The following is a 15,650-nucleotide window of genomic DNA, read 5'->3' as shown; positions in this document are numbered from 1 at the left end:
ACACATCCACATACTTTTGTCCATATTGTCGATATATTTGACTTTTGTTTGAGGAAATACCAGAGTTACAGAAGAGGATTAGGGCCACTGGAAAAAAAAAAATTAAATTAAGATACAATATATGTTTTATTAATAGTAGTATTTATTATTATTATTATTGTTACTATTATTATTATTATTATTGTTGTTACTATTATTATTATTATTATTGTTACTATTATTATTATTATTATGAGAAAAAAAGTCAGAATTCAGACTTTTTTTTTCTCAAAATTCTGACTTGAATCTCAGAACAATAATAATAATTTTTTTTTTTTAAAGTCAGAATTCTCAGGTGAGTCCAACTTTAAGCGGACAGATGGAAATCACAACGGACATTTATCAAATAGAAAAGAAAACAGCATTTGTTCATCACAAATTGGGGAAATGTGTTTCATACTGGGAAAACTGGGTCCACTCTGCCACACCCTATAGGCCTGACTTGGTTTTTCACTAATTAGTGATTGTGTTGAATGGAAAAGATCACTCCCTACTTGTCCATAGTTTGTTTGTTTTTTTTTTGAGGGGGAGGGGGGGGGGTTCCTCTCTTTTTTTCCTTTCTTTTATTTGGTTGACAGAAAACAAAAATATTATTCTGGCATTTAGAGCAGACAAGAAATGTATGTTATATTACATGTGATGTACTGAATGTGAATGTCTGATACTGAATGTCAATAAAAAAAGATGTAAAAACAAAACAAAACAAAACAGAATTTTGAGATTAAAGTCAGGATTCTGAGAAAAAAATCAGATTTCTGACTTTTTTTCTAATAATAATAATATATATTGGACTTCATTTTATTTTTTTCCACTGGCCCTAAACGTCTTCTGTACCAGAGTAGATAAATACTATTTAGAAAATAAAAACAGACTTTCTCCAGCAGTAACTGTAGATGTTCCTGCTTCTGTCTGAGTCAGATGGTAGACGTTCTAATAAACTGTGCAGAAGCGTCTGTTTGTCTGCACTGAAGCTCCATCAGAACCAGACCTGGACCAGTTTCCACAGTGGAACCGGACTCCGGTCGTCGTTAATCAAACATTTATAGTCAGTGATCTGTTGGTGGGACGTCATCTGTAAGAGGAGCCGGTCCTGCTCCTGCTCCTGCTCCTGGTCCGTCGGTCTGAGCATCATTAACATTTGACACTCGTCTAAACACCAACGGTTCGGAAAAAGTCCAACAAGAAAAACACATGAGCCTCAGATGTTTTTAGGATCTGAACCATTGGACAGAACACACAGGTTCAGTCTGGGTTTAAGGACCCTGGTCCGTTTAGACCCATCAGTCTGGGTTTAAGGACCCCTGGTCCGTTTAGACCCATCAGTCTGGGTTTAAGGACCCTGGTCCGTTTAGACCCATCAGTCTGGGTTTAAGGACCCTGGTCCGTTTAGACCCATCAGTCTGGGTTTAAGGACCCCTGGTCCGTTTAGACCCATCAGTCTGGGTTTAAGGACCCTGGTCCGTTTAGACCCATCAGTCTGGGTTTAAGGACCCCTGGTCCGTTTAGACCCATCAGTCTGGGTTTAAGGACCCTGGTCCGTTTAGACCCATCAGTCTGGGTTTAAGGACCCTGGTCCGTTTAGACCCATCAGTCTGGGTTTAAGGACCCCTGGTCCGTTTAGACCCATCAGTCTGGGTTTAAGGACCCTGGTCCGTTTAGACCCATCAGTCTGGGTTTAAGGACCCCTGGTCCGTTTAGACCCATCAGTCTGGGTTTAAGGACCCCTGGTCCGTTTAGACCCATCAGTCTGGGTTTAAGGACCCTGGTCCGTTTAGACCCATCAGTCTGGGTTTAAGGACCCCTGGTCCGTTTAGACCCATCAGTCTGGGTTTAAGGACCCTGGTCCCTGGTCCGTTTAGACCCATCAGTCTGGGTTTAAGGACCCTGGTCCGTTCTCCACATACTCCAGGTTCTAAATGTGAACTCTACTCAGAACTTTGATTTCACTGCCAAGAACCAAACACACACAAGACAATCACTTATAAACGCTGTTTTTCACTCATTTGTGGGCGGATTTTTTTTTACAAATCAATACGACCAATCAGATCATGGATCTGTAGAAAAAACTGTTCATTAGTTTGTACCAAGGATGTACTGTGTAATACCACTGAAGGCCACTGGGGGCAGTGCCAACCCCCCCCCATAGACTTAAACTGAACTACAACAATCCACTTTAATTAGAAAGACATTTAAACAACAAGAATGTTTAAAAAGTTCTGCACAAATAATAAAACAAATAAAAGAAAAGATAAAAAAAAAACAATAACTGAGCACATAAAACTAAAACTATTTAATTTAATTTACTTTAATCCTGTGTTTTAGGTATATTTGTTTTCTATTTGATCAAACTGTTTCTTGTTTCAGGTGCAGAAGAACCTTCAGAGGCTCCTGGACGAAGCTGTTTGAACAGACCTCAGATCAGCATTTATTTAATACTGACCTCAGATCAGTGTTTAATACTGACCTCAGATCAGTGTTTATTTAATACTGACCTCAGATCAGTGTTTAATACTGACCTCAGATCAGCGTTTATTTAATACTGACCTCAGATCAGTGTTTAATACTGACCTCAGATCAGTGTTTATTTAATACTGACCTCAGATCAGTGTTTAATACTGACCTCAGATCAGTGTTTAATACTGACCTCAGATCAGCGTTTATTTAATACTGACCTCAGATCAGTGTTTAATACTGACCTCAGATCAGTGTTTATTTAATACTGACCTCAGATCAGTGTTTAATACTGACCTCAGATCAGTGTTTAATACTGACCTCAGATCAGCGTTTATTTAATACTGACCTCAGATCAGTGTTTAATACTGACCTCAGATCAGTGTTTATTTAATACTGACCTCAGATCAGTGTTTAATACTGACCTCAGATCAGTGTTTAATACTGACCTCAGATCAGCGTTTATTTAATACTGACCTCAGATCAGTGTTTAATACTGACCTCAGATCAGTGTTTATTTAATACTGACCTCAGATCAGTGTTTATTTAATACTGACCTCAGATCAGTGTTTAATACTGACCTCAGATCAGTGTTTATTTAATACTGACCTCAGATCAGTGTTTAATACTGACCTCTTATCAGTGTTTAATACTGACCTCAGATCAGTGTTTAATACTGACCTCTTATCAGTGTTTAATACTGACCTCAGATCAGTGTTTATTTAATACTGACCTCAGATCAGTGTTTAATACTGACCTCAGATCAGTGTTTATTTAATACTGACCTCAGATCAGTGTTTAATACTGACCTCTTATCAGTGTTTAATACTGACCTCAGATCAGTGTTTAATACTGACCTCAGATCAGTGTTTATTTAATACTGACCTCAGATCAGTGTTTATTTAATACTGACCTCAGATCAGTGTTTAATACTGACCTCAGATCAGTGTTTATTTAATACTGACCTCAGATCAGTGTTTAATACTGACCTCAGATCAGTGTTTAATACTGACCTCAGATCAGCGTTTATTTAATACTGACCTCAGATCAGTGTTTAATACTGACCTCAGATCAGTGTTTATTTAATACTGACCTCAGATCAGTGTTTAATACTGACCTCAGATCAGTGTTTAATACTGACCTCAGATCAGTGTTTATTTAATACTGACCTCAGATCAGTGTTTAATACTGACCTCAGATCAGTGTTTATTTAATACTGACCTCAGATCAGTGTTTAATACTGACCTCTTATCAGTGTTTAATACTGACCTCAGATCAGTGTTTAATACTGACCTCTTATCAGTGTTTAATACTGACCTCAGATCAGTGTTTAATACTGACCTCAGATCAGTGTTTATTTAATACTGACCTCAGATCAGTGTTTATTTAATACTGACCTCAGATCAGTGTTTAATACTGACCTCTTATCAGTGTTTAATACTGACCTCAGATCAGTGTTTAATACTGACCTCAGATCAGTGTTTATTTAATACTGACCTCAGATCAGTGTTTATTTAATACTGACCTCAGATCAGTGTTTAATAATGACCTCAGATCAGTGTTTAATACTGACCTCTTATCAGTGTTTAATACTGACCTCAGATCAGTGTTTATTTAATACTGACCTCAGATCAGTGTTTATTTAATACTGACCTCAGATCAGTGTTTATTTAATACTGACCTCAGATCAGTGTTTAATACTGACCTCAGATCAGTGTTTATTTAATACTGACCTCAGATCAGTGTTTAATACTGACCTCAGATCAGTGTTTATTTAATACTGACCTCAGATCAGTGTTTAATACTGACCTCAGATCAGTGTTTATTTAATACTGACCTCAGATCAGTGTTTATTTAATACTGACCTCAGATCAGTGTTTAATACTGACCTCAGATCAGTGTTTAATACTGACCTCAGATCAGTGTTTATTTAATACTGACCTCAGATCAGTGTTTAATACTGACCTCAGATCAGTGTTTATTTAATACTGACCTCAGATCAGTGTTTAATACTGACCTCAGATCAGTGTTTATTTAATACTGACCTCAGATCAGTGTTTAATACTGACCTCAGATCAGTGCTTAATACTGACCTCAGATCAGTGTTTATTTAATACTGACCTCTTATCAGTGTTTAATACTGACCTCAGATCAGTGTTTAATACTGACCACAGATCAGTGTTTAATACTGACCTCAGATCAGTGTTTATTTAATACTGACCTCAGATCAGTGTTTAATACTGACCTCAGATCAGTGTTTATTTAATACTGACCTCAGATCAGTGTTTAATACTGACCTCAGATCAGTGTTTAATACTGACCTCAGATCAGTGTTTAATACTGACCTCAGATCAGTGTTTATTTAATACTGACCTCAGATCAGTGTTTAATACTGACCTCAGATCAGTGTTTATTTAATACTGACCTCAGGTCAGTGTTTATTTAATACTGACCTCAGGTCAGTGTTTATTTAATACTGACCTCAGATCAGTGTTTAATACTGACCTCAGATCAGTGTTTATTTAATACTGACCTCAGATCAGTGTTTATTTAATACTGACCTCAGATCAGTGTTTAATACTGACCTCAGATCAGTGTTTATTTAATACTGACCTCAGATCAGTGTTTATTTAATACTGACCTCAGATCAGTGTTTAATACTGACCTCAGATCAGTGTTTATTTAATACTGACCTCAGATCAGTGTTTATTTAATACTGACCTCAGATCAGTGTTTAATACTGACCTCAGATCAGTGTTTATTTAATACTGACCTCAGATCAGTGTTTATTTAATACTGACCTCAGATCAGTGTTTATTTAATACTGACCTCAGATCAGTGTTTTTATCAGTATATTTGCACATTATGAACCCTAGGTCTAAAACCTGGACTGGAATGCCACAGGTTCCAAACAGTCACACCGTGATGCCTTCAAGGACTGTTGTTAAAAACACAACAAATGCACTTTGACTGCACATGACAACGACACAAACCTGTTCCACATTTTATAAATAATTTAGATATTTATCTATAAATGATTTAAATATGAACCTTATTTTCAGACAGAGTTCATATTATCAGTGAATGTAGAGAATCTATATGATGGTTTATTTTAATTGAGTTCTTCTTTCATTTATTCACAGCCGTTACACTCAAATAAAACCTGAGGTTGATGCTTTGGACTTTATTGGGTTTTTACTGTTTTGTTTTGTGTCCATTCCAGTGTTTTTCCTGATTAATTATTGTTTATTTCAGTGTTTAATGGTTTAGATTTTAATTTTTTTTGTGTAAAAGATGAAAAACAGACACACATTTAAAGCAGAATGTGTAGAAACTGGGTTTAATCTGTGTTTTTTCCTGCTTGAATTAACTCTTACAACTGTGTTTATGGGAAAAAACTGACAAATGTGAAATAAAACTCAATATAATAAAAAAGATTTCAACCATTTAAGTCCTGGTATTATTTTTTTGAATTTCATTATACATTTCCCGTGTGATTCATCCCCATTAAGTGTATGTTATTTAAAGTAAATCCTGTATTTTTCTGTATTTAATTCACTGATAATGTAGATGTTCATTAAAACTCAGTAAATTTAAAGGTTATTATATTGAAACAGAGAAAACTGAAGAAAAAGGGACAAATCTATCATGAACTGAACATAAAATCAAACATCTACAACTCTGTTTAGTTCATTTTGGTTTTTACTTAATTTTATTCTGTTTTTTTAATTATTATTTTGTACATTACTATGTTTGGGTCTTTAAGGGTTAAAGGAGGATGTTTGGGTCTTTAAGGGTTAAAGGTGGACGTTTGAGTCTTTAAGGGTTAAAGGAGGATGTTTGAGTCTTTAAGGGTTAAAGGAGGATGTTTGAGTCTTTAAGGGTTAAAGGAGGATGTTTGAGTCTTTAAGGGTTAAAGGAGGATGTTTGGGTCTTTAAGGGTTAAAGGAGGATGTTTGAGTCTTTAAGGGTTAAAGGAGGATGTTTGAGTCTTTAAGGGTTAAAGGAGGATGTTTGAGTCTTTAAGGGTTAAAGGTGGACGTTTGAGTCTTTAAGGGTTAAAGGTGGACGTTTGGGTCTTTAAGGGTTAAAGGAGGACGTTTGAGTCTTTAAGGGTTAAAGGAGGATGTTTGAGTCTTTAAGGGTTGAAGGTGGACGTTTGAGTCTTTAAGGGTTAAAGGAGGATGTTTGAGTCTTTAAGGGTTGAAGGTGGATGTTTGAGTCTTTAAGGGTTGAAGGTGGATGTTTGGGTCTTTAAGGGTTAAAGGAGGATGTTTGGGTCTTTAAGGGTTAAAGGTGGACGTTTGGGTCTTTAAGGGTTGAAGGTGGACGTTTGAGTCTTTAAGGGTTGAAGGTGGACGTTTGAGTCTTTAAGGGTTAAAGGTGGACGTTTGAGTCTTTAAGGGTTAAAGGAGGATGTTTGAGTCTTTAAGGGTTAAAGGAGGATGTTTGAGTCTTTAAGGGTTAAAGGTGGACGTTTGAGTCTTTAAGGGTTGAAGGTGGACGTTTGGGTCTTTAAGGGTTAAAGGTGGACATTTGAGTCTTTAAGGGTTGAAGGTGGACGTTTGAGTCTTTAAGGGTTAAAGGTGGACGTTTGAGTCCTTAAGGGTTAAAGGTGGATGTTTGAGTCTTTAAGGGTTAAAGGAGGATGTTTGGGTCTTTAAGGGTTAAAGGTGGACGTTTGGGTCTTTAAGGGTTGAAGGTGGACGTTTGAGTCTTTAAGGGTTAAAGGAGGATGTTTGAGTCTTTAAGGGTTAAAGGAGGATGTTTGAGTCTTTAAGGGTTAAAGGTGGACGTTTGAGTCTTTAAGGGTTGAAGGTGGACGTTTGAGTCTTTAAGGGTTAAAGGTGGACGTTTGAGTCTTTAAGGGTTAAAGGAGGATGTTTGAGTCTTGAAGGGTTAAAGGTGGACGTTTGAGTCTTTAAGGGTTGAAGGTGGACGTTTGGGTCTTTAAGGGTTAAAGGTGGACATTTGAGTCTTTAAGGGTTGAAGGTGGACGTTTGAGTCTTTAAGGGTTAAAGGAGGATGTTTGAGTCTTTAAGGGTTAAAGGTGGACGTTTGAGTCTTTAAGGGTTAAAGGTGGATGTTTGAGTCTTTAAGGGTTAAAGGAGGATGTTTGGGTCTTTAAGGGTTAATCTCTGGTTAAATCTTAAACAGATGATGCTCCTGGTTGTGAATCTTATTCTTTGATCAGACTTTTGTCACATTCTATAAATTATGGTTTTTCTCATAAAACCTTAAAAACATTCCCATTAAACTCAGCACAAATAGCTTAAATCAAACCACAGTGTCAGATTCTATTCAGATAAGGGTTTTTTCCAGTGGACCGTGGATCTGCTCAGACCCATTTAACCCCTTCAAACCCTCTGCATGTAACCCGACCTCCGACCCATGATGCACTGGGAGGTTTCTACGGCGACCCCAGTTGTCAACAAACATGGCGGCGTCTGCAGGGAGCTGTGAGCAGTATGAGTGAGTACTGAAAGCACAGATGATCCACACTGGAGCGGTTCAAACAGCTGAGAGCTCCACCGGTTTGAGTAAACAAAACAGATTCAAGGAAAGAGACGAAGGATTCAAAGCAGAACCGAAAGAACGAAAAACAGCAGAAAAACATGAATCTGACCAAACGGAGCTGAGTTGGACCAGAAATAAACCAGTAGAAGGTCTGATTATGGAAGTAAATCTGTGTCATCAGACTCTGAATTATAAAAGACATTGAATTTGTGGCACTGGATTTTTTTTTTTTTTGCACTGAAATGAAGTATCTGAAATGTTTGTCTCTGAATTCAACTATGTTCAGAAATTTTGAATTTTAAAAAAAATTCAGATGCAAAAAATTCAGATACTTAATTTCAGCGCAAAAAATAAAATTCGGTGCTAGAAATTCAATGTGTTTTATAATTCAAAATCTGATGGCACAGATTTACTTTACAGTGTGTGAACACAGACTGGCGGTCCAATCCCAAACACAGGTCTGCATTTAACCTGTTTATCACATTTAGAGACATTTACTATCAGTTTATCTGCTGGAGTTGGTGTTTTTACATCGAAAATCTGTTTGGTTTTTTTTCTTTTTTTTTTTTTAAATTCACTGAAAATGTAGATGTTCAATAAAAGTCAGTAAATGAAACGGTTATTTAATCAAAACAGAGAAAAATGAAGATAATATGACTTTTTCAGTCCGATCGATCGTTAACTGAACATTAAAATAAACATTTAAAACCTGTTTTGTTTTTTTTTTTCATTTTTATTCATTTTTTCTGCTAATTTGTTTTTCAGTTTTGTGTCCTATATCATATCTTTTCTTAAACTTTTGTTCAGTTTGTAGTTTATTCTGTTCAAGTTAATAATTGTACTGATTTATTTTTCATTTTTCTTCATTTTGTTGCTTAGTTGATTCTTTTTTTTTTTACTTCATGTTAGTCCATGTTTTGCTTATTTTTCATACAGGTTCAAGAACAGCTCCAATTCAGTAAACAAAAAAAAAAGTCAGAATTCCAAAAATCCAGGAAAAGTAGTCTGTTGTAGTCAGAAAAAAAAGTCAAGAGTCCAAAATTAAATAATGGAATTGGGCTGGGCAGTGTGTGTGTGTGTGTGTGTGTGTGTGTGTGCCTACTGTACTGGTAGATCAGTTCAGTTCAGCAGATCCAGTTCTTCTTTTTGTTCCTAACTCACCATCAGGGTTTCCAGTCTTGGTAAAACCCTGTCCTGAATAACACAAGGCCGACTTTAATGACATTCACTCTGTTAATGTTCATCAAACCAAACACATTCAAATAAATCACAAATCTACAGCTGTGTCCAGTTTTCACATCCAGTTCCTTATCCAAACTAATCAAAAGTGCAGAATTTAACTTCAAATATACTAAACTTCATTAATATTCCTAATGCATGGACACTTTTGTCCATAGTGAACATTAAACAGGTTTTATCGATTACAGACAGCACTTCCGGTTTAGCGGATAGCACTTCCGGTTTAGCATGCTAACGCTAGCAGCTGCGAAGCTAGCGCTAACGCTGATTAGCGTTCGCTAACTAGCGACCACTAACCAGTGAGCGCTGTGCAGTTAAATCCACCCAGTCCATGCATTTTACAGACATACAGACACGTTTGGAAACATACAGCAGCGGCACTCAGAGCAGTGCACTGAAATACAAAGGACAATAGCAACAAGCTAACGGCTAACAGCAGTACAACTGACCAGTTCAGTTCAGTTCAGTTCAGTTCTCCTTTCTTTTCCCTTTCTCTGGTCCTCATTAGACCTGTGGAACTGCAGCAGAAAACACATGTATACAGTCAGCTGTCCAGGAATAGAAATGTGGAGAACAGAAGTGGGAACACTGGGGGGATTTAGCAGCTCTATGACGCAGTGTCTGCTGTCCACTCCACCGTCTTCTTTTGGTCCCACAACAGGGAAATTACAGCCTTTTTACCACCTTCTCTCTCTCTTTTTACCCTCTTTTTTTTTACCCTCTTCTCTCTCTCTTTTTTTACCCTCTTCTCTCTCTCTTTTTTTACCCTCTTCTCTCTCTCTCTCTTTTACCCTCTTCTCTCTTTTTTTACCCTCTTCTCTCTCTCTTTTTTTTACCCTCTTCTCTCTCTCTTTTTTTACCCTCTTCTCTCTCTCTTTTTTTTACCCTCTTCTCTCTCTCTCTCTTTTACCCTCTTCTCTCTTTTTTTACCATCTCTCTTTTTTTACCCTCCTCTCTCTCTTTTTTTACCCTCTTCTTTTTTTACCCTCTTCTCTCTTTTTTTTTTACCCTCTTCTCTCTCTCTCTCTTTTACCCTCTTCTCTCTTTTTTTACCCTCTTCTCTCTCTTTTTTTCCCTCTCTCTCTTTTACCCTCTTCTTTTTTTACCCTCTTCTCTCTTTTTTTTACCCTCTTCTCTCTCTCTCTCTTTTACCCTCTTCTCTCTTTTTTTCCCATCTCTCTTTTTTTACCCTCCTCTCTCTCTCTTTACCCTCTTCTCTCTTTTTTTACCCTCTTCTCTCTCTCTCTTTTACCCTCTTCTCTCTCTCTTTTTTACCCTCTTCTCTCTCTCTTTTTTTACCCTCTTCTCTCTCTCTTTTTCCCTCTCTTCTCTTCTCTTTTACCCTCTCTCTCTTTTTTTACCTCTTCTCTCTTTTTTTTACCCTTTCTCTTTTTTTACCCTCCCTCTCTCTCTCTTTACTCTTCTCTCTCTCTTTTACCCTCTTTTTCTTTTTTACCCTCTTCTCTCTCTCTTTTACCCTCTTCTTTCTCTCTTTTTACCCTCTTTTTTTTACCTCTTCTCTCTTTTTATTACCCTCTTCTCTCTCTCTTTTTACCCTCTTCTCTCTCTCTCTTTTTTTTACCTCTTCTCTCTCTCTTTTTTACCCTTTCTCTCTCTTTTTACCCTCTTCTCTCTTTTTTTACCCTCTCTCTCTCTCTTTTTACCCTCTCTCTCTTCTCTTTTTTACCCTCTTCTCTCTCTCTTTTTTACCCTCTTCTCTCTCTTTTTTACCCTCTTCTCTCTCTCTCTTTTTTACCCTCTTCTCTCTCTTTTTTTACCCTCCTCTCTTCTTTTCCCTCTTCTTTCTCTCTTTTTACCCTCTTCTCTCTCTCTTTTTTTACCCTCTTCTCTCTCTCTCTTTTTTACCCTTTCTCTCTCTCTTTTTTTACCCTCTTCTCTCTCTCTCTTTTACCTCTTCTCTCTCTCTTTTTTACCCTCTTCTCTCTTTTTTTTACCCTCTTCTCTTTTTTTACCCTCCTCTCTCTCTCTTTTACCCTCTTCTCTCTCTCTCTTTTACCCTCTTTTCTCTTTTTTACCCTCTTCTCTCTCTCTCTCTTTTACCCTCTTCTTTCTCTCTTTTTTACCCACTTCTCTCTTTTTTTACCCTCCTCTCTCTCTTTTACCCTCTTCTTTCTCTCTTTTTTACCCTCTTTTTTTACCCTCTTCTCTCTTTTTATTACCCTCTTCTCTCTCTCTCTTTTTTCCCTCTTCTCTCTCTCTCTTTTTTTTACCCTCTTCTCTCTCTCTCTTTTTTTTACCCTCTTCTCTCTCTCTTTTTTACCCTCTTCTCTCTCTCTCTTTTTTTTACCCTCTTCTCTCTCTCTCTTTTTTTTACCCTCTTCTCTCTCTCTCTTTTTTACCCTCTTCTCTCTCTCTCTTTTTATTACCCTCTTCTCTCTCTCTTTTTTTACCCTCTTCTCTCTCTTTTTTTACCCTCCTCTCTCTCTCTTTTACCCTCTTCTTTCTCTCTTTTTTACCCTCTTCTCTCTCTCTCTTTTTTTACCCTCTTCTCTCTCTCTTTTTTACCCTCTTCTCTCTTTTTTTTACCCTCTTCTCTCTCTCTTTTTTATCTTTTTCTCTCTTTTTTTACCCTCTTCTCTTTTTTTACCCTCTTCTCTCTCTCTCTTTTTTTACCCTCTTCTTTCTCTCTTTTTTACCCTCTTCTCTCTCTCTCTTTTTTTTACCCTCCTCTCTCTCTCTTTTACCCTCTTCTTTCTCTCTTTTTTACCCTCTTCTCTCTCTCTCTTTTTTTACCCTCCTCTCTCTCTCTTTTACCCTCTTCTTTCTCTCTTTTTTACCCTCTTCTCTCTCTCTCTTTTTTTACCCTCCTCTCTCTCTCTTTTACCCTCTTCTTTCTCTCTTTTTTTACCCTCTTCTCTCTTTTTTTACCCTCTTCTCTCTCTCTCTTTTTTTACCCTCTTCTTTCTCTCTTTTTTACCCTCTTCTCTCTCTCTCTTTTTTTACCCTCTTCTCTCTCTCCCTTCCTCTACCTGTCGGCTCTACTTCCTGTTTCTGCCTCAGCCCTGCTCTGATTGGCTGTCTAATGTCACCATGCTGTGACTGTTTCCTGCCACACAGGTAGAGCAGACACACACAAAAGAAAACAAACACAATCACAGTGACAGTATTTCCAGTTGCATTTTGGAAATTATACAACAATTAATTTCAAAATTGCTAAGGAGACCTGGGTTACACAGATTTGTCTCTGGTTAATCTCAGAAACCATTTTAGTCATTTTATGATTTTTTTTTCTTCTTTTTTTAAATATCAGTGGAACCAATAGGGTCTTTTAGTCTGCATTGGTATTTATTGATTATTGTTGATTATTAAAATACGTTTATTCGTAGTTGCTGTCAATAGTCCTGTACTTGTGCACTGGTTTATTTATGTTTGTCTCATTGCACTTTGGATGTGGGCTGATGTCTGTGGGAAACTGCAAATGAATTGTCCGTATGGGATTAATAAAGTTTTGTGAATCTGAATCTGATTTGTCTCCGGTTCGTCTCTGGTTCCGGTTCGTCTCTGGTTCCGGTTCGTCTCTGGTTCCGGTTTGTCTCTGGTTCTGGTTTGTCTCTGGTTCCGGTTCGTCTCTGGTTCTGGTTTGTCTCTGGATCCGGTTCGTCTCTGGATCCGGTTCGTCTCTGGTTCCAGTTCGTCTCTGGTTCTGGTTTGTCTCTGGATCCGGTTCGTCTCTGGTTCCGGTTCGTCTCTGGTTCTGGTTTGTCTCTGGATCCGGTTCGTCTCTGGATCCGGTTCGTCTCTGGTTCCGGTTCGTCTCTGGTTCTGGTTTGTCTCTGGATCCGGTTCGTCTCTGGTTCCGGTTCGTCTCTGGTTCCGGTTCGTCTCTGGTTCCGGTTCGTCTCTGGTTCCGGTTTGTCTCTGGTTCCGGTTCGTCTCTGGTTCTGGTTTGTCTCTGGATCCGGTTCGTCTCTGGTTCCGGTTCGTCTCTGGATCCGGTTCGTCTCTGGTTCCGGTTTGTCTCTGGTTCCGGTTCGTCTCTGGTTCCGGTTTGTCTCTGGTTCCGGTTTGTCTCTGGATCCGGTTCGTCTCTGGATCCGGTTCGTCTCTGGTTCCAGTTCGTCTCTGGTTCTGGTTTGTCTCTGGATCCGGTTCGTCTCTGGTTCCGGTTCGTCTCTGGTTCCGGTTTGTCTCTGGATCCGGTTCGTCTCTGGTTCCGGTTCGTCTCTGGATCCGGTTCGTCTCTGGTTCCGGTTTGTCTCTGGATCCGGTTCGTCTCTGGTTCCGGTTCGTCTCTGGTTCCGGTTCGTCTCTGGTTCCAGTTCGTCTCTGGTTCTGGTTTGTCTCTGGATCCGGTTCGTCTCTGGTTCCGGTTCGTCTCTGGATCCAGTTCGTCTCTGGTTCCGGTTTGTCTCTGGATCCGGTTCGTCTCTGGATCCGGTTCGTCTCTGGTTCCGGTTTGTCTCTGGTTCCGGTTCGTCTCTGGTTCCGGTTTGTCTCTGGTTCCGGTTTGTCTCTGGTTCCGGTTCGTCTCTGGATCCGGTTCGTCTCTGGTTCCAGTTCGTCTCTGGTTCTGGTTTGTCTCTGGATCCGGTTCGTCTCTGGTTCCGGTTCGTCTCTGGTTCCGGTTTGTCTCTGGATCCGGTTCGTCTCTGGTTCTGGTTTGTCTCTGGTTCCGGTTTGTCTCTGGATCCGGTTCGTCTCTGGTTCCGGTTCGTCTCTGGTTCCGGTTCGTCTCTGGTTCCGGTTTGTCTCTGGATCCGGTTCGTCTCTGGTTCTGGTTTGTCTCTGGATCCGGTTCGTCTCTGGATCCGGTTCGTCTCTGGTTCCGGTTCGTCTCTGGTTCTGGTTTGTCTCTGGATCCGGTTCGTCTCTGGTTCCGGTTTGTCTCTGGTTCTGGTTTGTCTCTGGATCCGGTTCGTCTCTGGTTCTGGTTTGTCTCTGGATCCGGTTCGTCTCTGGATCCGGTTCGTCTCTGGTTCCGGTTCGTCTCTGGTTCTGGTTTGTCTCTGGATCCGGTTCGTCTCTGGTTCCGGTTTGTCTCTGGTTCTGGTTCGTCTCTGGATCCGGTTCGTCTCTGGATCCAGTTCGTCTCTGGTTCCGGTTCGTCTCTGGTTCCAGTTCGTCTCTGGTCCTCTAATCCTGTCCGTCTTTTCCAGGAGGTCCTCCGCCCACGTCCCCACGTTCTCCGCTCGACATCCCATGATCCCCAGACTGTACGTGATGCCGTGGAGACAGGACATGAAGAACCAGAGGCTGCTGCTGAAGGTAGGTGCTGGTGAGTGAATCCAGCGCACCCCCCGTGTCCTCCTGTGGGCGGGGCTGGAGCTTCATGTGTGATCTTCCTGTTCCAGAACGCAGCTCTGGCCCAGATCCCGGTTCTTCCTCATGAGGAGTCCTTGTGTCTGTGTGGTCGAGAACGTTTGTGCCACAGTCAGAACTGCACCCACCACCCCTCCTCCTCCTCCTCTTCATCTTCATCATCCTCCTCCTCTTCGTCCTCAGATCCTCTCGTCCAAACTGGACTGACTGCTCAGAACTCCTCCCACTTCTCCAGGTAAAGTCCAGGATCAGAAACAGAGCCTTACAGACATCTGTGTCCACCTGACGGAACATCAAACCAGTGTCAGCGTCCAGAACTAAACTAACTTCTCTGTGGTGGTGATGGTGAAGTTCCACACTCTGACCAGCAGGGGTCAGTCTGGTACCAGAACACACTTAGAACCAGAACCACCATGGAACCAAAGCCCTCTGGATCCACAGACCGGATCAGACCCTGAATAAACCATAAACTTCATAGTTTCACATCTGTGTTTATATACTTTTATTATTCAATTATATATTATTGTTATTATTTTTGTTTTTATGAAAGCACGTATATGTAGATATTTCTATATATTATAATTACTTATTTATTATTGTTTATTATTATTATTACTACTTTATTGTACTAGTACTTTTTAATGTTCAACTGTCTGTTTTTCTCTATAGTTTATATAATTATTGTTATTTCTATTTTCTTTCCTTTTGTCTTGTATAATATTTTATACGTACATTTGTTCTTGTGCTGATATTGGAACAGTAAAGTCCACACGGCTCTGACCAAGGGATCAATGAAGGTCTAGTCTAGTCTAGTCTAGTCTAGTCTAGTCTAATTTAATCTGGTCTAATTTAATGTAGTCTAGTCTAATCAAATCTAGTCCAGTCTAATTTAATGTAATTTAATCCAGTCTAATCTAATTAAATGTAGTCTATTCTAATTTAATCTCATCTAATCTCATTTAACGTAGTCTAATTTAATCTAGTCTAGTTTAATCTGGTCTAATCCATTTTAATCTAGTCTAATCCAGTTTAATCTAGTCTAGTTTAATCTAGTCTAATCCAGTCTAATCTAGTTTAATATAATCTGGTTTAATCTCGTCTAATCCAGTTTAATCTAGTCTAAT

General features: G+C 39.2%; 1 protein-coding gene across 1 annotated transcript in view; it reads left to right on the top strand.

The window, feature by feature from the left end:
* LOC115416275 (GRAM domain-containing protein 2B-like) overlaps nt 1-2,466 on the top strand; it is a 29,087-nt gene extending 26,621 nt beyond the window's left edge. The window contains exon 14 of the mRNA XM_030130019.1: nt 2,404-2,466. Coding sequence (XP_029985879.1) covers nt 2,404-2,445 — 42 coding nt within the window. The 3' untranslated portion in view covers nt 2,446-2,466. The remainder of the gene's footprint in view (nt 1-2,403) is intronic.
* Nucleotides 2,467-15,650: the final 13,184 nt, after the last annotated feature.

This window comes from Sphaeramia orbicularis, unplaced genomic scaffold (assembly GCF_902148855.1).
Source record: "Sphaeramia orbicularis unplaced genomic scaffold, fSphaOr1.1, whole genome shotgun sequence".
NCBI classification, from domain to species: Eukaryota; Metazoa; Chordata; class Actinopteri; order Kurtiformes; family Apogonidae; genus Sphaeramia; species Sphaeramia orbicularis.
This window is presented reverse-complemented; position numbering and strand designations above follow the sequence as displayed.